At 42.0% G+C, this 25,532-nt stretch overlaps 1 protein-coding gene across 3 annotated transcripts in view; it reads left to right on the top strand.

Moving 5' to 3' along the window:
- Positions 1-25,532, top strand: part of LOC124140784 (unconventional myosin-Va-like) — a 132,366-nt gene that overhangs the window by 66,839 nt on the left and 39,995 nt on the right. For 2 of the 3 annotated variants that reach the window (XM_048386774.1, XM_048386772.1), the window contains 2 exons: positions 3,319-3,372; positions 7,814-8,003. In XM_048386774.1, coding sequence (XP_048242731.1) covers positions 3,319-3,372; positions 7,814-8,003 — 244 coding nt within the window. The remainder of the gene's footprint in view (positions 1-3,318; positions 3,373-7,813; positions 8,004-25,532) is intronic. The other variant, XM_048386773.1, reaches the window with a different exon arrangement.

The raw sequence follows: 25,532 nt of genomic DNA, 5'->3' as shown, positions 1-25,532 counted from the left end.
ATGAGATATTGAAGTCCCTGCACTGGCCCAGTTCCACAAAGCGATCTTAGCGCTGAGGTGATTATATCTCCCATACATAATTAACATAGACTTACGACAGTCGTAGTGCTACAATCACTTTGTGGATCATGGCCCTGAAAAGACTGAACTTATTTAGAAGTAAAATGATTTTCAACTTTTTGTAATGTGTTTCAGTCCTATTAATTTGGTTGAATTTAAAAGTAAACTCAGATACATATGTACACTTATAGCAAGTATTGAAATCCTGATGTGTTACAGTATTTTCACATGCATGACTTTTCTTTCTATCTCACTTGCATGTGGCTGTGGTGTGATTGTGCTTGTCTGTGTCTCTCAACTGGGCTTTCTTGGCTGTCTACTCATGCTGGCCGTGTCTGCTTTGCTCTGAAATACAGGAGGATCTATATTAAGGCGCCATTCACAGAAGGGGAAAAAGAGTAAGGGAATGATCCCATCCTTCCCCTGCATCCATGAGACACGAATCTGACCCTGTTTGAATCCTGTTCCGAGAAAACTACAAATCACGAAATTATTCAAATCCCATGTCACTCTGAGAATACCTTCACTCCCTTCAGACACTCCGTAGACACTGATAGGGTAAAAAATACTCTCTGAGGGCTCTTCTGAACCCATCCTTAACTGCGGCTGTCTTGGTTGAACTTGTGGGGATTTGGACACAGTATGACCAACCCCCCATGCTTGTCTCCCTGTGGGGATTCGGACACAGCAGCACCAGCCCCCCTTGTTTGTCTGTGGGATTTTGGTCTGATAGGTCCCCAACAACCCATGCTTCTCTTTTTGGGGGGATTCAGATCAGATAGGCTTCCAAGTCCCATGCTTGTCTCCTTGTTGGGATTCGGACACAGCAAGACCAGCACCCAATGCTTGTCTCCCTGTGGAGGTTCAGAGCAGATAGGTTCCCTGCACCCTATGCTTGTCTCCCTGTGGGGATTTGGGTCTGATAGCTTCCCAACACCCATGCTTGTCTTTTTGTTGGGATTCAGATCAGATAGGCTTCCAACAGCCCATGCTTGTCTCCTTGTGGGGATTGGGACACAGCAAGACCAGCACCCCTTGTTTGTCCCCCTGTGGAGGTTCAGAGCAGATAGGTTCCCTGCACCCTATGCTTGTCTCCCTGTGGGGATTTGGGTCTGATAGCTTCCCAACACCCATGCTTGTCTTTTTGTTGGGATTCAGATCAGATAGGCTTCCAACAGCCCATGCTTGTCTCCTTGTGGGGATTGGGACACAGCAAGACCAGCACCCCTTGTTTGTCTGTGGGATTTGTGTCTGATAGCTTCCCAGCACCCTATGCTTGTCTCCCTGTGGGGATTTGGGTCTGATAGCTTCCCAACACCCATGCTTGTCTTTTTGTTGGGATTCAGATCAGATAGGCTTCCAACAGCCCATGCTTGTCTCCTTGTGGGGATTGGGACACAGCAAGACCAGCACCCCTTGTTTGTCTGTGGGATTTGTGTCTGATAGCTTCCCAGCACTCTATGCTTGTCTCCCTATGGGGATTTGGGTCTGATAGGTCCCCAACAAGCCATGCTTGTCTTTTTGATGGGATTCAGATCAGATAGGCTTCCAACAACCCATGCTTGTCTCCCTGTGGGGATTTGGGTCTGATAGCTTCCCAACACCCATGCTTGTCTTTTTGTTGGGATTCAGATCAGATAGGCTTCCAACAGCCCATGCTTGTCTCCTTGTGGGGATTCGGACACAGCAAGACCAGCACCCCTTGTTTGTCTGTGGGATTTGTGTCTGATAGCTTCCCAGCACTCTATGCTTGTCTCCCTGTGGGGATTTGGGTCTGATAGGTCCCCAACAAGCCATGCTTGTCTTTTTGATGGGATTCAGATCAGATAGGCTTCCAACAACCCATGCTTGTCTCCCTGTGGGGATTTGGGTCTGATAGCTTCCCAACACCCATGCTTGTCTTTTTGTTGGGATTCAGATCAGATAGGCTTCCAACAGCCCATGCTTGTCTCCATGTGGGGATTCGGACACAGCAAGACCAGCACCCCTTGTTTGTCTGTGGGATTTGTGTCTGATAGCTTCCCAGCACTCTATGCTTGTCTCCCTGTGGGGATTTGGGTCTGATAGGTCCCCAACAAGCCATGCTTGTCTTTTTGATGGGATTCAGATCAGATAGGCTTCCAACAGCCCATGCTTGTCTCCTTGTGGGGATTGGGACACAGCAAGACCAGCACCCCCTTGTTTGTCTGTGGGATTTGTGTCTGACAGCTTCCCAGCACCCTATGCTTGTCTCCCTGTGGGGATTTGGGTCTGATAGGTCCCCAACAAGCCATGCTTGTCTTTTTGATGGGATTCAGATCAGATAGGCTTTCAACAACCCATGCTTGTCTCCTTGTGGGGATTGGGACACAGCAAGACCAGCACCCCTTGTTTGTCTGTGGGATTTGTGTCTGATAGCTTCCCAGCACCCTATGCTTGTCTCCCTGTGGGGATTTGGGTCTGATAGCTTCCCAACACCCATGCTTGTCTTTTTGTTGGGATTCAGATCAGATAGGCTTCCAACAGCCAATGCTTGTCTCCTTGCGGGGATTGGGACACAGCAAGACCAGCACCCCTTGTTTGTCTGTGGGATTTGTGTCTGACAGCTTCCCAGCACCCTATGCTTGTCTCCCTGTGGGGATTTGGGTCTGATAGGTCCCCAACACCCATGCTTGTCTTTTTGATGGGATTCAGATCAGATAGGCTTCCAACAGCCCATGCTTGTCTCCTTGTGGGGATTTTCACACACAGCAAGACCAGCACCCAATGTTTGTCCCCCTGTGGAGGTTCAGAGCACCCCATGCTTGTCTTTCTGTTGGGATTAAGAGCAGATAGTCCCCAACACCCCATGCCATTTTTCTTGTGGGGATTCTGAGCAAAATTGGCCCCAATTGCCTCCATCCTTACAACCAGCGAAGACCAACATAGCCTTGACCTGCCTGACCTAGTGTCCCTATATTCAACTGTGCCATTGTATGCTCCCACAACATATTCACGCACTTCCCCTGAATGATCCACAACACTGAACTACTGGTGACATCCCTCGATCCCTCGCCAACCCGATCCTGACAACCTGTTAGCCCTTCTCACAGAGATATCGATGACATCCCACATCTAATCGCCCCTGACTCACCGTTAGCCCTTTCGCTCTGCTATCGATGACGTCCATGATTCCACATCAACTCGACCAAGCACTCATAAAATCCCTGCTATCATCCACTCCCTGACTGTTGCACAACGCTGTTGATAAAGATTGTGTTCTTTAATGTCGTGCTGCAGTATTTAGACGGTTTTCTAAGCGAGGGAGAGCTGACAAAGCTAAGTCGCCTGAGGGTAAGATAAGCCTATCGTCTCCCACCAGAGGGACCACACTAATACTGGCTTCCTGTTTAACAGAACTAACTACCTGCCCAGGTTGTCATGCCTTCTCTGAATTTCCATCACTGACACTAGTTTATTGAGCATCAGTTGACATGTAGAATCTGTAAGAATACGTCAGTACTCCTGTAATGTCCACAGGGTTCTTAAAGGCTTGAAAAGGCCTTGAATATTAAAGTCCCTTTTGAAAAGCCTTGATTTTTCTTGTCAACCTTAAATAGCTCAAAGAAGTTAACCTTAAAAAGCCTTGAAAAGAACCAAAATACCTCAGCCATGTGGTTGATAGCGTGCCACCATACCCCAAAAGTGTGGGATGATGCTCAGAATATCAGTCACTGGATTGGCTGCTTCAGACATGATTATAACAGGCCATCACACAGCCGGAATATTGCTAAATGTGGCATTAGACAAAAAGTAAGCAAACGTCAGATACATTGTAACTTTATGTTCATCATATTTGTCATGTCACTCAATGAGAAACAAAAAATAAAAATATCCTACAGATATTGGCCATCTTTGTTTAATTATCTCTGCTTTGGGCTGTCTATGAGATTGGATTTTCTATTTCTGTTATTTCATCTGAGAAGGCATCAACCAGGTAGATTGTCAAGGGTACCGTATACACTATTTACACTCATGAAGCATCCCCTCCCCCTCCCCCTTCCAGCCACCCACCCCCCTCCTTCCCCCCCTCCCCCAACTCTACCCACCATGATATACTTCACTACCATCCACCAGGTGCACTTGATATTATATTTTCATTTGATGTATTGCTGATTATATCATATATTCTATTCCTTTTTTACACCATGAACGTTTAATCAATTTTATTTTTTATGTATGACACTGTCATCCTTCTCACTCAAGATTATTTTCCTCTGCCTTATTTTGCCTCAAATTATAAATCAACTTTTGAAATGAGTTACCTCTATAACACCACTGAAATAGTGTTCAAGGTAAGATCTTGATGTGTTATGATCAAGAAATGCATTACTGTAAAGGGCTCAGGGTGTTATTGAGGATCATGGAGAAAATATGCCCCTGAGTGCCGAGGATGGTGTATATGATGTTGTTTTTGTCCTTTTAATGGCCTGTGTTTCTCACAGTCAAACAGAGCACAGTGGTTAGAAATGTCAAGTGTATTTTAGGTAGGCATAGCAAGTCAGTCTACATCGTCAATACTTCACGCTCTTGTATACACTGTTCTTCTTCCCCCGGTGGACAGGTTTTTTGTTAAGCTTTTCTCATCAAGATATGACTGAAAAATTGCCAATGTGACGTTAACTGTTGACTCACTCACTCACTCCATCTCTTTGGGGCGGTAAGGCAGCTATAGAAACTTAGAGTTTTAAACCACTGGTCCTTATAATGATGATATATAATAAAACCCTTAATAATGGCAAATTTCTACTACTCCGTATAATACCTTAACTATTGGGCAGTTTGGGAAGGACTATACCACTAGTGCCAATTTCTATCCCAGTAAGGTAGTGGTTGAAATGTTTGCTGGTCATGAGGGCGGTCGGGTAGCCTACTGGTTAAAGCGTTCGCTCGTCACGCCAAAGACCCGGGTTCCATTCCCGACATGGGTACAATGTGTGAAGCCCATTTCTGGTGTCCCCCGCTGTGATACTGCTGGAATATTGCTAAAAGCGGCGTAAAACCATACAACTCACTCACTCACTCGCTGGTCACGCCGAAGACCCGGGTTCGATTAACCACAAGGGTACAATGTGTGAAGCCGATTTCTGGTGTCCTCTGACGTGATAGTTCTGGAATATTGCATGAGGCAGCATAAAATCATACTCACTCACTCAGTCACTCCCCTGTGGGGACCCAGGGTAGAATGTGGCTCCAGCCATCTTTTGTGGTAGAAATGGTCCTCATCTACCTATGCTGGTCGTAAGTGGGTATGAAAATGAATCTGGTGGTCCTGTCTCAATGACATGGTTTGATTTAAACCATAACAATGGTACTCTAATACAAGGTATTTCAGACGCCGTAGTGTATGCAAACCCGTGAAGTATTGACGATGGTCAGTCTGATAAGTTACCGAGTTCATGTTCCTACTAAGATGTTACTGTTACTTCATGGCTCCCACTTTCACCAGTAAATCTGAAAACTTGATCTCAAATGTTCCTGTGAGGAAGGGCAGAAAGACCTCAGACGTTTGACAATGTCGTTAAAATCAGACCTCACTGCTCACTCACACTACCCAAAGATCTGAGGACATCCATTCAGGTCATGTCATGTGGCCTTTCATCCATCCAATCAAAGATCGTTACGAGATCCTGAAAGTTAATGTCTGAATATGTTTTGGGGCCGTTACCTGCTGTAAGATTGATTCGGAATGGTAGATATCGTCTGTTTCTGGTTTCGATGGGATAAACAAGACTCTCCCTAGCCCATGGGAAATACTGCCATACAATCTTCGCCATCGAACAGACATTCCAGGATCTTCTTTTGTTCATTTTTCAGATTTTGAATCGAGAACATTGTCAAAATAAGTGTGAAACTAATGCAGTAAAGTTTGAGCAATCTTTCACTATCTCATTGACTAATGTCAACTGTCTGTTAGTCATTTCATTGGTCGGGGGCACGGGTGGCCCAGTCGTCTAAGGCGCCGCGATTCGCTGTGCAGAGTTGCATCCCTTGGACACGCCAGAAACCTATGATTGTGGGTTCGAATCCCGGTTCGCCCCGATTATGTTTCTAGGTTTGTCAGCACCATACCCGTGCTCGTGGGTTTCAACGAAGTGGTAAACGTCCGAGACCTGCATCACTTCGGGCTTTCCTCCCAAATTAAGCTGACATGCCGCGATATAACTTGAATACTGTTAAAAGCGGCGTTAAACCTAACTCACTCACTCACTCACTCATTTCATTGGTCAGTCAAAGTCGGTCGTTCTGAGGTGACCTGTAATGGGATGTCCTCAGATTTTTTAGACCGGGGTAGAATAGGTCTTCAGCAACCCATGCTTGCCGTAAAAGGCGACTATGCTTGTCGTAAGAGGCAACTAACGGAATCAAGTGGTCTGACTCGCTGATGCATGTCATTGTATCCCAATTGCATAGATCAATGCTCAGGATATCAATCTCGATTACTGACAGACTGCCGTCATATAGCTGAAATATTGCTGAGTGCGGCGTTAAACAACAAACAAACAAACAAAGTCACATTTTTGGTATAGCACTAATGAGCACTAAGGTCTAATTTTAATGTGATTGGATGTTCGATAGATGAAACATGATGTGAAATACGTACCTCAATCCTTGATCCTTTCTCAAGTGAAAAACACAGTTCTAGACAATGTAGAATGTAAAGGTATGCTGTGAAATGTTTTTCACAAAGTGGGATTCACATAATCAAAGATGTTCATAAGATAATATTTTGTTCGATGTTCATAAGATAATATTTTGTTCGATGTTCATAAGATAATATTTTATTGTTGGTCAATTATGGTTCAGCCAAATGTTCACTTTTCAAGAAATACCGTAAATTATTAAATGCAATTTCCTGTTTTTAGATAATTATGTTCATCTATTCCTAACAATGTTCATATCATTTGAGTTGCTGCTAATACCATTTGCTTAATGCACAGTTAAAGTGACACTCTAAATTAACTTGTCATTCTGATGTTTATGTAATACCTGTACTTAAGAAAAACAGTTGCCATATCTGGCAATCGTCAGATTGCACATAGCAGTTTGTTGTCAGGAAATATAAGTTGAATTTGCTTGAAGCAAATATAATATTCAATATCTAATTTTACGAAGACAATATTTGAGAAAGCTGATAAAAATATATATTCCATTTATTATCATGATTATTGATGGCATATTACCAAATATTTGAAATGGCAGAATAACAGTGAATTTCTTAACAAATCGTCTCTTTTTGTGGTTTGGACGTGTATACCAAGTTCCATCTTTCCATGTGCTCTATTCAGATTGCATATAGGGTTGTAGTTCTTGATATTTGTACAATATTTAACCCTTGATTTTCTAAGCATTTATCTACATGTCATATTGAGACATCATTGACAGAACAATGTGTCAAGGATCTGAGAACCGGACATAATCAGTCTGACATAGACACATACTGTTGTTTTGATGATGAAAATATCACCCAGGGATTTATCAAGGAAGAGTTTGTAATTTCATTCAAAATGGGATTAACTTGAATTGGGAAATGCTCAGTTCCCATTAAGGAATTTTTGCTGACATTTTCTACCGATGTTTGACCAAATGTCTGGCCAAATATCTGGCTCTGAGAAGGTCTAGATAAATCCCTGCTACCGTTTTCACCTTAACTGAGATCAACTTTGCTTATGACAAAATATTTCCAAACGTTTCAACATTGTTTCTGACAAGTTTGTCCAATTGGCCTCGTCAGATGAACTGGAGGCAATGCGAGAAGAGCTGGACCGACGGAGAGATGAGTGTCTCCACCTACGGGCGGAGTTGGCGGACCGCAGCATCACCACGCACACCGTTGCTAAGGAGTCCTACGGCGGCCATGACGAAATGGTGAACGAAGACGACGAGATTGTGATGGCTTTCAAGACTCAGAAGGACCTAAACAGGTAGGTGAAATTGTGTTTTTCAGCAGAGATGGTTCTAACATGTGCTTAATGAATACATATGGTTGTACTAGAGGCACAGAACGAGATTCCATGGTGCTTGGGAACAGTGGACAATGTTTATTAACAGAAATGGATTTGACTCTCGTGTGTAAATCAAAGGAAGCCTATTTCCATATAATACAGGTACCAGACTGGTTTCATGCTGAGGATTTGGGAGGAGGTGCAGAGTTTGCATATGAGCACCACCTCTGTATTCCCTTGTATTTCAGGCGGGGAATGTGAAAAATTTGTTTTAAAGTCACTATTTTTGTGAATGTTTCAGCTGAGATAATCTGTGCAGACATTTTTTTTTTTTTTCAGCTGGTCTTCTATGTTTGTTTTCCATTCATACACCTCTGTTTTAGATCAACAGGTCTATTTTTGTGGTGTATTTTTGTGGAACAGAATTAAGAACGTTTCAGTTCCAGCTGGCTGAAGGTGACGTAATCCTACTTAGAATGAAGGACCTCAAGCAGCTTGTGTTATGCCTGAGTATAGATGTCCATGTGTACCTGTTTAAACATGATGTTAATAGTTTGATCCTGGAGCTGATGCAGAGACAAGCTGAAGCCATCAAAGTCTCGTGACGACTAGCTCACCTGTTTGTCAGGGATATACTATCTTATCTTCAAACGAAGTCTGGGATTTTTGTCGAAACTTATCTGGCCTTTAAAAAAATAATATCCATTTTTAGACCAAAGGCAATCAAGATATTGTTGTGTGGGATGGCATGTTCCTCGCAATAAAAGTAATATGAGTGTTGATGCAAGCAAACAATTCCCATGGTTTTCTGGGTTAGAATTGGTCCCCAGCAACCTACGCTGGTCGAAGAGATAACCTAATGGATCGAGTGGTCAGGCTCGGTGACTTGATTGATAGTGTGTCCTTGTACCCCAGGGTGTGGATCGTTGCTCACACTATCGATCACTGGATTATGTGGTCGTTGCCACCACGTAGCTGGAAAATTGCTGAGTGCAACAAGAAACAAGCAGTAATTATTTTGAATCAAAATCCCATTCCTTGTCTGAAGTTAAGATGGTTATTCCCTCCATGATATGACAATTCTGTACAGTTTCAGCTCATAATGATGTTAAAATTGCACACAAAACACCCTGAGATGGTTTGACGAATAAGATATACCTGTTTTCAGCAAAATAAGAAATGGCTCCGACAATATCTATCAACCTGATTTTACAGAGGTCAGTTTGTTATTACTTACACTGAAACATGCGGAATAAAGAAATATCTTGATTAAGAATTCAGAAGATTAGAATTATTGAGCATAATAAAACACTAAGACAGCAGTAATAACACCAGGAGATATTTGGCTGACATATGAGAACCTTCATCTGGATGTAACAAGAGCATGTTCAACACTGATGGCCATGAGGAATCTAATTTGATGAAGTCACCAGTGCTGCTGTGGACACTCACACATGGGTATGTATATATTGTGTAGCCCACCTTGTATTGAGTGCATTGTTTGGGATTGTCATGTACTAGAATGTTACCATTGATCAAACTACCGATGCATAATTATTGTCCATGGCCCGATGGTTGTGTAATTGTCCATGGCCTGATGATTGCTTAATTTTCCATGGACAGATGGTTGCAGAATTGTCCATGGCCAGATAGTTCCATAATTGTTCATAGCCTGATAATTGCATAATTGTCCATGGCCCGCTGGTTGTGTATCTCTCTTAGGCCCCATGATTGCAGAATTGTCCATAGATAGCAGGTTGTGTATTTCTCTGTGGCCTGATGGTTGCGTAATTGCCCATGGCCCGATAGTTGCATAATTGTCCATAGCCCGCTGGTTGTGTATTTCTCTTTGGCCCGATGGTTGTGTAATTGTCCATAGCCCGCTGGTTGTGTATATCTCTATGGCCCGATGGTTGCGTAATTGTCCATGGCCCGATGGTTGTGTAATTGTCCATGGCCTGATGGTTGCGTAATTGTCCATGGCCTGATGGTTGCGTAATTGTCCATGGCCTGATGGTTGCGTAATTGTCCATGGCCTGATGGTTGCGTAATTGTCCATGGCCTGCTGGTTGTGTATCTCTCTTAGGCCCCATGGTTGTGTAATTGTCCATGGCCCGCTGGTTGTGTATTTCTCTTAGGCCCGATGGTTGCGTAATTGTCCATAGCCCGCTGGTTGTGTATATCTCTATGGCCCGATGGTTGCGTAATTGTCCATGACCCGATGGTTGCGTAATTGTACATGACCCGATGGTTGCGTAATTGTACTTGACCCGATGGTTGCGTAATTGTCCATGGCCCGCTGGTTGTGTATTTCTCTATGGCCCAATGGTTGATTCCATTTTACCAGCATGGGGGGGTTCCAGTCTACTATGAGGGCTACAAACTCCATGCACTTTACCCAGTAATGCAAACCCTGAAAGCTTACTTACCTCTCATCTAATCAACTCGTCCAGCCTCAGCACTGCACATACAGGGTTTGTAAAAACAACTCGCTAAAACAATGGACATAAATACACACTGTGATGTAATTAAGAATTGACTTCAATATTATTTGCGTTTAAGGAGGTCACTTTTCACTGTTAACATAAATAACAGTGTGAACAACAATACAAAAATCAGCAAAAACATAGATAATCGCTATGGTGTTACAATAGATAACGCCCATGCTCAGTTACGCTATTGATGGTATCACTATCAATTGACGTAAAACAATTTAGATAATACCTTCAGTCATATACTTTTCTCTGGACACACGATCCAAGTAATAAAACAAACCAAACCCAATATTGATAATCCCAGTGTAATAAGATAAAAACAAGGCTCTTTTTTTGTGTCAAAGTGTTTTGATTTTTAAGTAACATAACATGTTTGCCAAGAGGGTGTAGTCTAGGGAAATCAAAATGTAAATGAACATGTGATAGTACATTTCTTTTTCTTATCAAACCTAGACCTAACACAAGCAGGTCCATACAATATATCTAAAACATAAAAAGCGATTATGCTTGTCATAGGAGGCGACTACCAGGTTCGGGTGGTGAGGCTCGCTGACTTCGTTGGTACATGTCATTGTATCCCAATTGCGTGGATAAATGCTCATGATATCAATCACTGAATTGTCTGGTCCATGCTAAATTATTTACAGACTGCCGTCATATAGCTGGAATATTGCTGAGAGTGGCGTTAAACAACAAACAAAACAAGATATAACCATGTTCTGGAAATAACACATTGCAAGTGTAGAACAGTTTGATCGTTATTTTCAAACCCAGATACCCTCAAAAACATATGCAACAAGGAAACAATATCAAACGAATGACAATTTTCACACTGGTAGCCTGGTTAAGTATGTAAATTAGCCAAAGATCATGTAAAGACAACAAACGACTGAAAAAAAAAAACACTAAAGAAATATTTTTTATTTATTTATTTTTTATTTGTATTTTAAAGTGTAAGCATTTGCGTTTTGTGCTGTGTTGTAGCTACGGAACTGTCCCGACAATTAAGTTACCCATACATCATCCAATAGACTTGCACAAGTCTCTAAGGAAATGTTTATCAGTTTAAATCATAATTCCTAGATCTAATAAATAATATGAACAAGTTGTCCCAATAAAACACTGAACTGTCGGTTTGTCCTGACTTTCCTATAATCGGTATAGAATTAGTGTTCATCCACGTACTTATCATTCAGTACATACCCTGTCTGGCGCTCGGCATTAAGGGGCTAAAACAAGGACTGGTCGGCTCGGAGTCAGTATACTGTGTCTTAGTGGGGTATTCATGTTAAACTGCGGCATGGTATCTCAGTGAGCTAGCACTATAAATCGGCATCAGTCCAGACTAGTACAAGCAGCCACACACACACACAGACATGCACGTCGCTATATAAGTGCAATAATCTTGGACGCGACGTTAAACCCCATTTCACCTCACCTCACCTCACCTCATTCAGTACAGACTTGGAGCAAGGCTAATGATTCAGCTCCAGCATCATCTCCTCCATCAATTACCGGTGGATTGTGTTATGTAATTATAGAGATTAGCCTATCAGTTCAACCCTCTGCCAGTGCTAAGACTGTTACAATGAACAACACTCTCAGCTTGTGTGAGGGTACATTGTACAGGGAGAGGGCACCCCACGGGCACCCCAGGGGCCAGGCCACCTGTCCCAGGTACCTAGACATGGGATTATCTCAGTGTGTCCCCGGAATCCTTCTCGAGACTAATCCTGGTGACCTGAGGCTGTGTGCCTATACTTACCTGTAATTACTTACCTGTAATTACATACCTGTGTAGGAGGAAATGCGTTTTGTTCCTGATTCATTGTGTTGAAGAACAATAGAAATACCTGGGTTATGTTAGTCACAGACATGCAGGGGCTGCAGGTTGCTGTAACCTGTGTGCACTCAGGTGGGCCTGACTGGTATGTGAAACAGAAATAGATGTCATGTGAAACAGGAACAGATGTCATGTGAAACAGGAACAGATGTTATGTGAAACAGGAACAGATGTTATGTGAAATACAGATAGATGTTATGTGAAACAGGAACAGATTTAATGTGAAATACAGATAGATGTCATGTGAAACAGGAATAGATGTTATGTGAAATACAGATAGATGTTATGTGAAACAGGAATAGATGTTATGTGAAATACAGATAGATGTTATGTGAAACAGGAATAGATATGTGAAACAGGAATATATGTTTTTGTGAAACAGTATGTGAAACAATGACTAGCTGGTATGTGAAACAGGGACTAACTGGTATGTGAAATGGACTAGCTTTTATGTGAAACAGGGACTAGATGTGATGTGAAACAGGGACTAGCTGGTATGTGAAACAGGGACTAGATGGTATGTGAAACAGGGACTAGCTGGTATGTGAAACAGGGACTAGATGGTATGTGAAACAGGGACTAGATGGTATGTAAAACAGGGACTAGCTGGTATGTGAAACAGGAACTATATGGTATGTGAAACAGGGACTATATGGTAATGTGAAACAGTGACTAGATGGTATGTGAAACAGGGACTAGATGGTATGTAAAACAGGGACTAGCTGGTATGTGAAACAGGGACTAGCTGGGATGTGAAACAGGGACTAGCTGGTATGTGAAACAGGAACTATATGGTATGTGAAACAGGGACTATATGGTAATGTGAAACAGGGAGTGGGTGGTATATGAAACAGTGACTAGATGGTATGTGAAACAGGGACTATATGGTAATGTGAAACAGGGAGTGGGTGGTATATGAAACAGGGACTAGATGGTATGTGAAACAGGGACTAGATGGTATGTGAAACAGGGACTAGATGGTATGTGAAACAGGGACTAGCTGGTATGTGAAACAGGGAGTGGGTGGTATATGAAACAGGGACTAGCTGGTATATGAAACAGGGACTAGATGGTATGTGAACAGGGGTCTATTTTGTATGTGACACAAGAGGCAACTTGGCATGTACTTAATGTCAAGACAAACATATCTGCAAAGAATTGCTAGGGATATTTATTGCTTTGCCTTTTCACCGTAATTCTGCATTCTTGTGATAATTTTATGTAAGCTTAAAATTGTTTTGCAAACACTTCCTTTTGTTTACGTTCAATTTCCCCATCTCCACCTGCCAGGCACACACCAAGAAGCCTTAATCACGGCAACATTTTCAACCTTTAGGCAAGACTTCTTTCTTTGTTTTAATGGAGTTTTTGCCCCAAAATGCAGGTCAGTAGGTCAAATAAATAAACACTCCCTCTTTAAATACTTTTATTTTATTTCCTGTCACAATTTAGGGAATCATGTGGTCAGGCTTGCTGACTTGGTTAATGCATGCATCCCAATATCAATTACTGGATTGTCTGGTCCAGATTTGTTTATTTAAAGACGGACGTCATACAGATTGAATATTGCTGACTGCAGTGTTTACTAACAAACAAACAAAACAATCCTACAGATGTTCAATATACACAAATAAATAAGCAAGTGTTAAGTGAGACACAGCATTCTAAAGTTTCCTTCTTTTCTACTTTTTCTAGTCTGTCCTGAATACCCAGAAACAAATAAATTCAAGCTGCCCATGCAAGTCTATAAAAGTGGGCAAGTCTAGATTTCTTCAGTTTCTAAAAATGAGTTGAGTTTCTTGGCTCTTTTTTATCATATTTTTTAAGATACTTTAGCAACTTATATCTGAAATATTTTCATTTCAGAGACTAGATGTTTAATCTATACAGTTACATACATGGCTCCTTAGATCATTGCCCCTTGGGGAGTCCTGGGCCCCGTTCCACAAAGCAATCTTAGCGCTAAGATGATCGCAACTCCCATACTTTAACATAGGCTTACTGTGGTCGTAGGGCTAAGATCGTTTAGTGGAACGGGGCCCTGGTTATGGCAGGTGCCAAGCACTAGTGACTTTGTTGACTGCGTGTCAACTTAAATGTTATTAATCACTGGATTGTCTGGTTCAGATGTGATTATTTACAGGCCTCTGGCATAACTCTGCATGTACTGTTATAAGATAAACAAACAAACTTGCCTCAGTTGTATAATGACAAGAACGTGTAACACACCACGGTTCAAGACGCTACAGTATACTACAAGGCTGTAGCGCTACAGGTATAGAGGGTACAGTTATCTGCACAAGACCCAGTGCAGTTATCAGAGCAGAGTATTGTTACAATCTCCTCATGCCTGAGGTCCTTTCAATTCACCAGCTTTGAGAATAACCACACCCCTAGGCTATAAATAGACCTGCCCAGTTACCACCGCGGAGCGTCTTGAGAGGCTGTGCTGAGCTGGGCTAGTTTACATTGGGAGTAAACAGGTAGAGTAGGTTAAACAGCTCAGGTCATGTCTGGAATGCAATACCTGGTCAATTTCTCGTTATCTCACCTGTCCGACTGGCAGGGTTTTTACATACCTGAGGGCATGGTTGAGTGGCTTGACCAGGAGTGACCAGCTGGACACAAGGGGAACGTGATTTGAGGAAGGATGTATGCAAGGACATGGCCTGGGAGAGAAGCCAGCCCGTGTTTGTTATGAGTGTTCCTGAACAAGTTTTTCTTGTCAAGTTGAGAGACGATCTCTATGTGACAGCTGTATAGACCGGAGATGATCGACCCACAAGGAACAGCAACAGTGAGCAGTACTGTTAGTTGGGGTTAGTCTTGACTGGAATATGTATGTGTGATGACTACTATGTTATGTGTAAATACTGGGATCATCTTCAAGCCTGTGGAAGCTGCTGAGGCTGCCGGCCCCCTCTTTCTGTAGGGTGACATGCTCCTGTGAGAAGCTGATTAAAGAGACATTGTTTTTGGCGACAGGTGGTCTACAAGCTCGGCAGACCATCCCAACCTATCCATCAACACCGGATCAGCGAAATACAGCGAAATGCAAACTCGACCCTTGAATAGAAATTAAACCTGGATATTTACAGTCACAAAAACGATCAAACTGAATATACTCATTGTTTAGTTGAAGTGTTTGTAGTGCAGACACAACTTATATTTTCCAAGCTACACTAAGATCTACCCAGGAAGGATCCGGAGTTGTGTCCAACGGACGTGGCCGTGAGGATATACCCGGTCTGACACTGATCCTTGAAGGCATGCGTGTTTGTAGAGGCATGATGTTGTGCATGAGTGGTTTCTCTAGGTAGTGCTGGAGTATACAACCCGTGAAAGGATTACCCTACAACTGCTTTAGTCTTTTAATGGAGTGCATGCCTCACTGACTGCGACATGAATGGACAGTCCTTGTGTAAGTTACGATTGTCCACATATCTGAAATCCCAGTGAGGTTGGAGCTATGATTTCTGTTTGAAACTGGATGATGGGGGACTTTGATTTTCAAATCTGAACTTCCTTTTTATGTGTGAACGTGCTGTTATATTTCAAAACATACTGGATCTGAATACTCCTGGGTTGTATACAAATATAGACTTGACTTTCAGTTTGATGGACGTGTGGATTTATTACTCATTGGTCGATGTGAGTAAATTTGGTCAGATTTGTGTTGATTTTATAGCAAGATGCTCTGGTTTCCTTGTGGATATATTTGGCAGAAAACTGTTTCAATGAAGGACATGTGAAGGTAGGATTGATATCTTTGTGGCAGTAGGTCATCCAGTGGGGGGCGGTCAGGTAGCCTAGTGGTTAAAGCGTTCACTCGTCACGCCGAAGACCCGGGTTCGATTCCCGACATGGGTACAATGTGTGAAGCCCATTTCTGGTGTCCCCTGCCATGATATTGCTGGAATATTGCTAAAAGCGGCGTGATACCATACTCACTCATCCAGTGGGAAACCTGGGATCAGGTTCCAACAAAGTAGGGGCTGTCGGGTAGCCTAGAGGTTAAAGTGTTCACTTGTCACGCCGAAGACCAGGGTACGATTCCTGACATGGGTACAATGTCTGAAGACCCGTGATGATGCGGGGTAGAATAGGTCTTCAGCTACCCATTCTTGCTGTAAGAGGCGACTATGCTCGTCGTAAGAGGCGACTAACGGGATCGGGTGGTCAGACTCTCTGACTTGTTGATTTTATGAAAAAAGAATAAGCTAGAAATTCATACAAAAGCAAGTCTAGCCAGCTCAAGCATAGGGAATTTTTATTTTATTTTTAGAGTCAAGAATGATATTGTATAATATAAGATTTCAGAGACTAAATGTTAGTCTTTACCCTTGCTTGTGGTGACCAGTACTCTGAATGCACAAACAATTCATTACAAAGTTCATCAGATGTGTGAACCCATTTCCTGAATTCCTGGTGACATGTTTATACCAAGGTCATAGGTCAAGTGTTGGGTAACTAGAGGGGGGGGAGAAGGGAGGAGGGGGGCTAGGGTTGTCCTGTCCCTGGGACTGAGCCACACTGGGGGGTCTTGGAGATAGCTGGTGTCATGTTGCAAACATCTTGTCCCTATCAGTCAGGCTTGGAAGGAAGTGATTAGGTGTGTATGAAAGTCTGTCTGGTGGCAGACACCTTAAAGATATTTGTCAGGCTGATCTTGAACAGATTTGGGTAAATTATGCTTGTAATTTGTTGATATTTGTCAGGCTGATCTTGAACAGATTTGGGTAAATTATGCTGGTAACTTGTTGATATTTGTCAGGCTGATCTTGAACAGATTTGGGTATATTATCATGATTATGCTTGTAACTTGTTGTAATTATCTTAAAGATATTTGTCAGGCTGATCTTGAACAGATTTGGATAAATTATGCTCGTAATTTGTTGTTAATATCTTAAAGATATTTGTCAAGCTGATCATGAACTGACCAGGGGTAAATGAAACTGGAGTCTGACTGCAGACATCTTGTATTCATTAACCAGGCGAGATTGGGACTGACCTATAGTCAGATAGTGATAGTGACTCTCCTGACCATATACATGATATAGGGGTGGGAATAATAGATGGTGTCGGGTTGCCAACATCTTGTTGACTTTCACCAGGCTTGATTTGAAGTGATCTCCTCCCCAGGGGACTGTGGTGACCAGGTTGACCCACACTGGTGTGAAGAATTGATGGAGTCAGCAGGTTGTGAGGGTTGAATTGAGTCGGGACTGAAAAGGCTTCCAGATCTGTGTCCAGTCTCTGGCAGTCTTATAACAGACCTGGCCCAGATTGGGCCCAGTCCAGATCACAGCTCAATGGTGTCAGGACATGTTGTAGACAGTTGTCAGGAATTGTTGAATTACCTTGATTCAGATATGGCTGTCCAGATTATACCAGTGGTCATGTCATCGTATCCCAATTGTGTGGATCGATGCTCATGATGTCAATCACTGGATTGTCTGGTCCAGACTCTATTATTTACAGACTGCCGTCATATAGCTGGAATATTGCTGAGTGCGGCGTTAAACAAACAAACAAACAAACAAACAAACAAACAAACAGTCTCTGACCTGTCTCGTAACAAACATTCCAGATTTTTCTCAGTATTCTGTTATGTCCGGTTGCAAATGTCTCAGGGTCAATTGTCAGGTATTGCTGAATTAAGACAGTAGTGATAGACACACCAGAAGGGTGTTGAGTCAGCTCATCCAATCTTCTGTCAGTCTGATGATGAGATTGTAAGTGGCTACAACATTTATGTTGTCCAGAGAGACCGCCTCCGTGGTCTAGTGGTAGAACGTCCACCTGGAGAGTGGAAGGTCAGGGGTTCGATCCCCGGCCGCATCATACCAAAAGACGTTAAAAGATGGTACTTCTTGTTACCCTGCCGTTAAAAGATGGTACTTCTTGTTACCCTGTCTGCGGCTTGGTATCTCAGTGAGCTAGCACAATAAATCGGCATCAGTCCGGACTAGTACAAGCAGCCACACACACGTACATGCACGTCGCTATATAAGTGCAATAATCTTGGACGCAACGTTAAACCCCATTTCATCTCACCTATGTTGTCCAGAAAACCATCACTATACATGGAGTAAGGTCGGAGCTGTGTGAACAGTGTAGCTGTGGGTACTGACATCTTTATAGGTGACAGTGTGGAGGATAGAGAGCATTCAGCAGCTTCTCTGTAAACACAGCCGAGGATGTCTTAATCTTCTTTAGCATGTTTAGTTGATGCTGGGGAATGTAGCTCTGAAAACCACACTTCCAGCTCAATGAGGGGCGGTCGGGTAGCCTAGAGGTTAAAGCGTTCGTTTGTCACGTCGAAGACCCGGGTTCGATTCCCGACATGGGTACAATGTGTGAAGCCCATTTCTGGTGTCCCCCGCCGTGATATTGCTGGAATATTGCTAAAAGCGGCATAAAACCATACTCACTCACTCACTCACTCCAGCTCACTGTATCCGCTGACAGATAATGTGAACGTTTTGGGTGGTCATTGTAAAATACGGAATGTGACCTTACAGTAAACTACGTTTATAAAGAACATGATTATAGCAAACTGACAGATATAACCAGATAACAGATGATAACAATTTAAGTTTTAAGTCCCAGCCATTTGTTGTACCATATTTTCTTGAGTATAGTGTGCACTGTTTTTCCCAAAAACACAGCTGTGTAGAAGGGGGTGCGCATTATACACGAAATAATGAGTTTACGAGAAAATACACAAGGTAATCTTAATCCCTGGATGTAAACAGAGACCATATAATAATCTATTATATGGTCTCTGATGTAAAACAATGGCTAGCAGAACAAAAAATACAATTTAAACGGTAAATAAACATGTCTGGTGATTTTTTATCTCAAATTGCGAATTTGTACTGACAAAGTTTCTCATCACCCGTTCGTTTACCGGACTTCGCTGAAGGGGTAGATCTACGGTGTAATTTTTTCTGCATTAGGATTTTTTTCTCTCCAAAATACTGAATCCGCTAGAGGGGGGTGCGCATTATACATGGATGCGCACTATACTCAAGAAAATACGGTATATATTCTGCACATATGCTTATAATGAACTACGGTCATTAAAAAACTAAAATTAGTGGTCCCTTTGAGTTAGTTATAACTGTACTTTATTAAGAAATATTTCCCTTTTTTTATTATTTATGTGTGAAAAAGTTAACCCTCAAATACCTTTTTTAAGACTATTCATGAGAAATGCGGCAGGATTCTGGTGACAAAAACACAGGAAATACAGATTTGAGTTGAAAGGGAACTTTGTAGTTTTTCCATCAGAACATAAATTCAGCACTGATTGGGAAAGGTTTCGGGTTATGAGTTGAGAATATTCCAGTGTTTATACTAAGAGAAGTGTGTGTGACCGTCAAACACCTCCGCTGCTGGAGCCAAGCGTTACGTGCATATTATCCTGAAATTCACCAACACAAAGCCTCCATAGACTCTCATGTGCCGTATCCGGCTACCATAGTTTGATAAATCTATTTAAAAACTGTGACGTTGCCAGACAGACATGGAAACAATTCGCAACTGAAATGCAGGTATTTTGTCTGACTGTCCTGGCTAGTGGTGTGTGTTGAGAGAGCAGTGTGTGTGTGTTGTGAGTGCTGTGAGAGAGTTGTGAGCCCTGTATGTACACGCTAAGGCCGACTGACACATGTCCGGTAGACTAATCTAGTCTCTGAAATGAACATATCGTACAGAATAAAAACCAGTTGTTAAATTATCTTAATAAAAATTTGATAAAAAGGAGCCCAGAGACTGTTCATTTTCAGATACTGCAGTAATCTAGACTTGCCAAACATTGTAGACTTGCATGGGCCGTATGGATATATTTGTATCAGGGTCTGTATGACAGACTTCATGTCCGGTACTACCAGGAAGTAGAACAGCTGACCGCCCAGTGGCTTAGATAGATACTCTGCGTGCTGGCATACAACATTTGAGATAGAGACCGAAACAGCCCGTGGAGTTTGTAAGGTTCAGTCACAGTGGGTTACAGTGGATATTTATTTAGGATTCTCTGGATATGATTTGGGATGCTCTGGATGTGCGAGGTTGCTGAAATTGGAGAAAAGTGAATAGTCTTAAAAAAGGTATTTGAGAGTTTACTTTTTCACACATAAATAATGAAAAAAAAGCAAGGTTCATATTTCTCAGTAATAAATTTTGATTTTACCTGTCTTCCATCTTTAAATATACAAAAGATACAGTTAACTGTGTTCAATCATACTGTATAATACTGTAAGTCTTGATGGCTGTTTTCTGGTCCCACTGTGGTTATCAGTCAGTCGGGGCGGTCGGGTAGCCTAGTGGTTAAAGCGTTCGCTCGTCACGCTGAAGACCCGGGTTCGATTCCCGACATGGGTACAATGTGTGAAGCCCATTTCTGGTGTCCCCCACCGTGATATTGCTGGAATATTACTAAAAGCAGCGTAAAACCATACTCAGTCAGTCAGTATCAGTCAGTCACTAGTTCCAGTAAAATCTGTTTGGCTAGTAAGCACAGCTGATAAAAGTCCATATAAACACTGATAAAACGCTAAAGTTCCATTGATTATGATGCTTTTACCCAGGTTCTGGCCAGTAGTCTCAAAAGGTTTTGGCACATACTGGTTCATTAACCCTTTCTTTGGTATTTCTTTCGGTGTTTTGGATTGGCTGATGAGGGGGTCATCGGTCAAGGTGAAGAGAGATGATTTTAGAGGAGGAGGAGAGGTCCAATCATGACCAACTCGCGTTATTCAGGGACATGCTGAATAGCGACTCATTCCCCCTCATGGAGTGAGTGAGTGAGTGAGTATGGTTTTACGCCGCTTTTAGCAATATTCCAGCAATATCACGGCGGGGGACACCAGAAATGGGCTTCACACATTGTACCCATGTCGGGAATCGAGCCCGGGTCTTCGGCGTGACGAGCGAACGCTTTAACCACTAGGCTACCCGACCGCCCCTCCCCCTCATGGACATTCTTGTGACTGGTTTCCGTCTAAGTGCAAACGGCAACAGCTAAAAGAATTGTCAACTCTTTGCGTAATGATTCACATATGTTTCCCATCTATCCCATGTATCTAGATGCTGTTGAAAACACATCGAGGTATTATGCAGTATGATTGAACACATTTAACTGTGTCTTGGGTATAGTTTTATATGCAAGACATGAAAAATAACAAATTATCCCTAAGGGATTCGACCGCCTCCGTGGTCTTGTGGTAGAGCGTCCGCCCGGAGAGCGGAAGGTCCAGGGTTCGATCCCGGGCCGCGTCATACAAAAAGACGTTAAAAGATTGTACTTGTTGTTACCCTGTCTGGCGCTTGGCATTAAGGGGCTAAAACAAGGACTGGTCGGCTCGGAGTCAGTATACTGTGTCTGAGTGGGGTATTCATGTTAAACTGCGGCATGGTATCTCAGTGAGCTAGCACTATAAATCGGCATCAGTCCGGACTAGTACAAGCAGCCACACACACAAATACACGTGCACGCACGTCGCTATATAAGTGCAATAATCTTGGACGCGACGTTTAACCCAATTTCACCTCACCTCACCTAAGGGATTCTTTGACCCAAGTACTTGAAGTCATACGCGCAATTTGATTGGTTTGTCATATTTTCGCACATAACATTCATCAAATGGGGAACGAGTCTATTTGGAGGTTATGGAAAGGGGCAAGTGGTGACGAATAGGAGAGGTCAAGATGAAGAGTGACGATCTGTCTGGGTGGGGGGGTGCTGGTCGGGGAAAGGTTCATCCATATTTATAGTCCTGGATGAAAAGTTGCATGAAACATTATAAATTATAATGCTGAAAGTGTTGCTCATTGATACATGTTCAGGCTTGGTTGATATGAATTATTGATACGGGTTGGAATAGGTCTTCAGCAACCCTGTGCCCGCCATAAAAGGCGACTATGCTTGTCATAAGAGACAACTAACGGGATTGGGTGGTCAGGCTCGCTGACTTGGTTGATGCATGTCATCGTATCCCAAATGCGTGGATCGATGCTCATGATGTCAATCACTTGATTGTCTGGCCCAGACTTGATTATTTACAGACCTCCATCATATAGCTGGAATATTGCTGAGTGCGGCGTTAAACAACAAACAAACAGACAAATTACTATCTCTAATTCTCTACATTATCCAGGCGTATCTGCCCCAAGGAACACTCAGTGAGTCATCTGACAGTCATTTTGTGGTTGGTGGATAATGACGTAGATCAACTTAATGACAGGCTTTCTTGTAATGTTTGTGAAGTCGTACATCATGGTGAATCCTTGGAAATCAATGAATGATAGTATATGGATGATATGACGCTGTATGATATGTATGACAATTATATAAAAATAACACAACTTGATACATGTATGTCATAAAAAATATGCCATAACTAAGTTATAAACTGGTGAATATTTTCCACATTCAACAACAAGTAACACCTAAAGGGGTTAGAATTGATCTTTAGCAACCTTTGCTTGTTGTAAGAGGCGACTTACAGGATTAGGTTACTTGGATTATGCATGTCATCATATTGACTGCAGTGTTAAACAAACAAACAAACAAACAAACAAACAAAGCTGTACCCTAGCTATGAAGCCACATATAAAGAATCACAGATGTTTGTGTTAAATAGATCTATATTGTTAAACTATTTCAAAATAAGCAATTGTCGTGTTCTTACATATATGTAATGAAAACAACTGTCATATCTTCGACATACTGAAGGTCAAAGTTCAGAGGTCAAGCAGGCACGTTTGGGATGGTTTGGGTTGTTTGTTGAAACAGGAAACATTCGTTCTGTTTTTTTGTTTCATGCCTCAAGCCTGTTTCATGGGGATTTTTTACAGCTAGACGCAGTGTCATGCCACTTAAAGAATGCATTTTGTGTCTCTAAGGCCATGGACATGTTGATTGAAAGCTGGTGTTTGTAGGTTCATGTTTTGACCACACCGTCTCTGTGTACATAGTTGCTTCGGTCAACAGGTCATGATGACCCCCCGACCCCATGTGTGAGGCCAGCATGATTTACGAGGAATTGTTCACTTCATTGAACTGCCCGACCTTTTGTCAGTACTTGCGCTCTCTCTCTTTCCCTCTCCATAGCACCCACTGTCTGTCTCTCTCTGTGTCTCTCTCTCTCTTTCTCTCCATTAAGCTCCCTCTGCCTTTCTCTCTCTTTTCTCTCTCTCTCTCTCTCTCTCTCTCTCTCTCTCTCTCTCTCTCTCTCTCTCTCTCTCTCGCTCTCTCTCATAGTAGTGGTAAATAATAACTTAAATATGAACTCATGTTATGAACTTTTGTCAATACTTGCACTCTCTCTTTCTCTCCATAGTTCCCTGTCTTTCTCTGTATTTCTCTCTCTCTCTTTTTTTCTCTCTCTCTCTCTCTTATTAGCTGTAAATAATAACTGAAATATGAACTCATGTTATGAACTTTTGTCAATACTTGCACTCTCTCTTTCTCTCCATAGTTCCCTGTCTTTCTCTCTGTCTTTCTCTCTCTCTCTCTCTCTCTCTCTCTCTCTCTCTCTCTCTCTCTCTCTCTCATGTTAGCTGTAAATAATAACTGTGAAATATGAACTCATGTTGATCATGTGAACGACAGTGCCAGGCACTGCTTGTAAGTTGACACCTCCTTCACATGAAGTGTATGGGCATACTAAGTACTGTAAGAGCCTTGTTAATAGATGTGCGTGGACCTTTGATCACCACTTGGTCTCACAATGCCTGCCTAATGGACCTGAATGCCCCTAATTATCCTCGCATGTAATGTACAGTAAAACACCAATATTCTCACTACAAAACTATTTTATCAAGTAATCTGTCTTTTGTGGAACCCAGAGGAAACCTCAAATAATTGCTGAGAAAGTCTTAATTAGGAATGCTACTTATCAGCTATTTTAAAAAAACTATTCACCATAGGATGAAAGTTAAAATTTTGAGTGTGGTAATTTCTGTTATATGACCATTAAATTATCTTAAGGTGTGTTGCCTTCTCTTTTGACTTAAGACAACCTCTGTGGTCTAGTGTTAGAGCGTCCCCGGAGATCGGAAGGTCTGGGGTTCAATCCCCACCTGCTTGATACCAAAATACATTAAAAGATGGTACCTATTGTTACCTGCCTGGTGCTCGGCATTAAGGGTCTAAAACAAGGACTGGTTGGCTCGGACTAGTACGGACTAGTACAACTTGCAAGCAGTCATGCACATGCATGCCTGACGCTATATAAGTGCAATAATTTTGTTAAACCCAATTTCACCTCACCTCACTCTTTTGACTTGAAACTCACCATATTCATCATCCTGCAAACACATCGTATTCATCACTGGAATACTGTTAAACATGTTAAAAGTAGTAACTCACTCACTCACTTATGTCAATCACATCCATTGACACTTAATGTACCGAGAAATTCCTTGCCCAGTTTGTTTTATTAAAATTTTAAAAAATATAATGCTTAAGAATCTTTTAAAAAGTGGATGAAAAGTTAATAATTAATTTTTATTGGCCTTAATTGAAAAAAAGCCCATAATTAAAATTGACTCTTAACCTTGAAAAGTTTGATTTTTAAAAATAACAGATAAAATGCCTCCTGCAACTCATTTTAAGAAAAATATGAAAATGTAATTATTAATTTATTGTGGTCTTAATTGGAACGGCACAAAATAGAATATTAAGAGTCAGATTTTTTTAAGTGAAATGGACTCTACCCTTCATGTTGCATGTGCTACAGTAATATCTTCAGTGAAGTGTTGGGTGTTGGCCAGAAATTGCAGTAGACAGGAAATACTGATAGGCCTTCATTCATCTGTTACAGCCTCAAGGGGTTGGAAGGAGTGAGACACCATCAGCTCTTATCTGTCTCTCTCCTGATCTATCGATAAACTTATCTGTTTGATCACCCAATTTAAGGTCAGTGATTTACCACTTGCTTTCAGCCTTCCGTCTACCGGTACACAAATGATAAATATTGCCAATATGAGAGCCTACTTTTTTGTCGTGTTTGAGTTGTGTTGGGAGATGTCATCATTATACAAAGTTTAAAGGAATATTAGGCTGATCAATAATGTGGCTTTGCTTGGTGAGGAGTATTTGTATTTCCAGAATTGTTAATATTTTGATAAATAATAACAAAAACTACATTCAAATAATCA

This window comes from Haliotis rufescens, unplaced genomic scaffold, assembly GCF_023055435.1.
Source record: "Haliotis rufescens isolate VD_foot unplaced genomic scaffold, xgHalRufe1.0.p SCAF_60, whole genome shotgun sequence".
Lineage (NCBI taxonomy): Eukaryota > Metazoa > Mollusca > Gastropoda > Lepetellida > Haliotidae > Haliotis > Haliotis rufescens.
The sequence above is the reverse complement of the archived record's forward strand: the minus strand, read 5'-3'. Positions and strand labels throughout refer to the sequence as shown.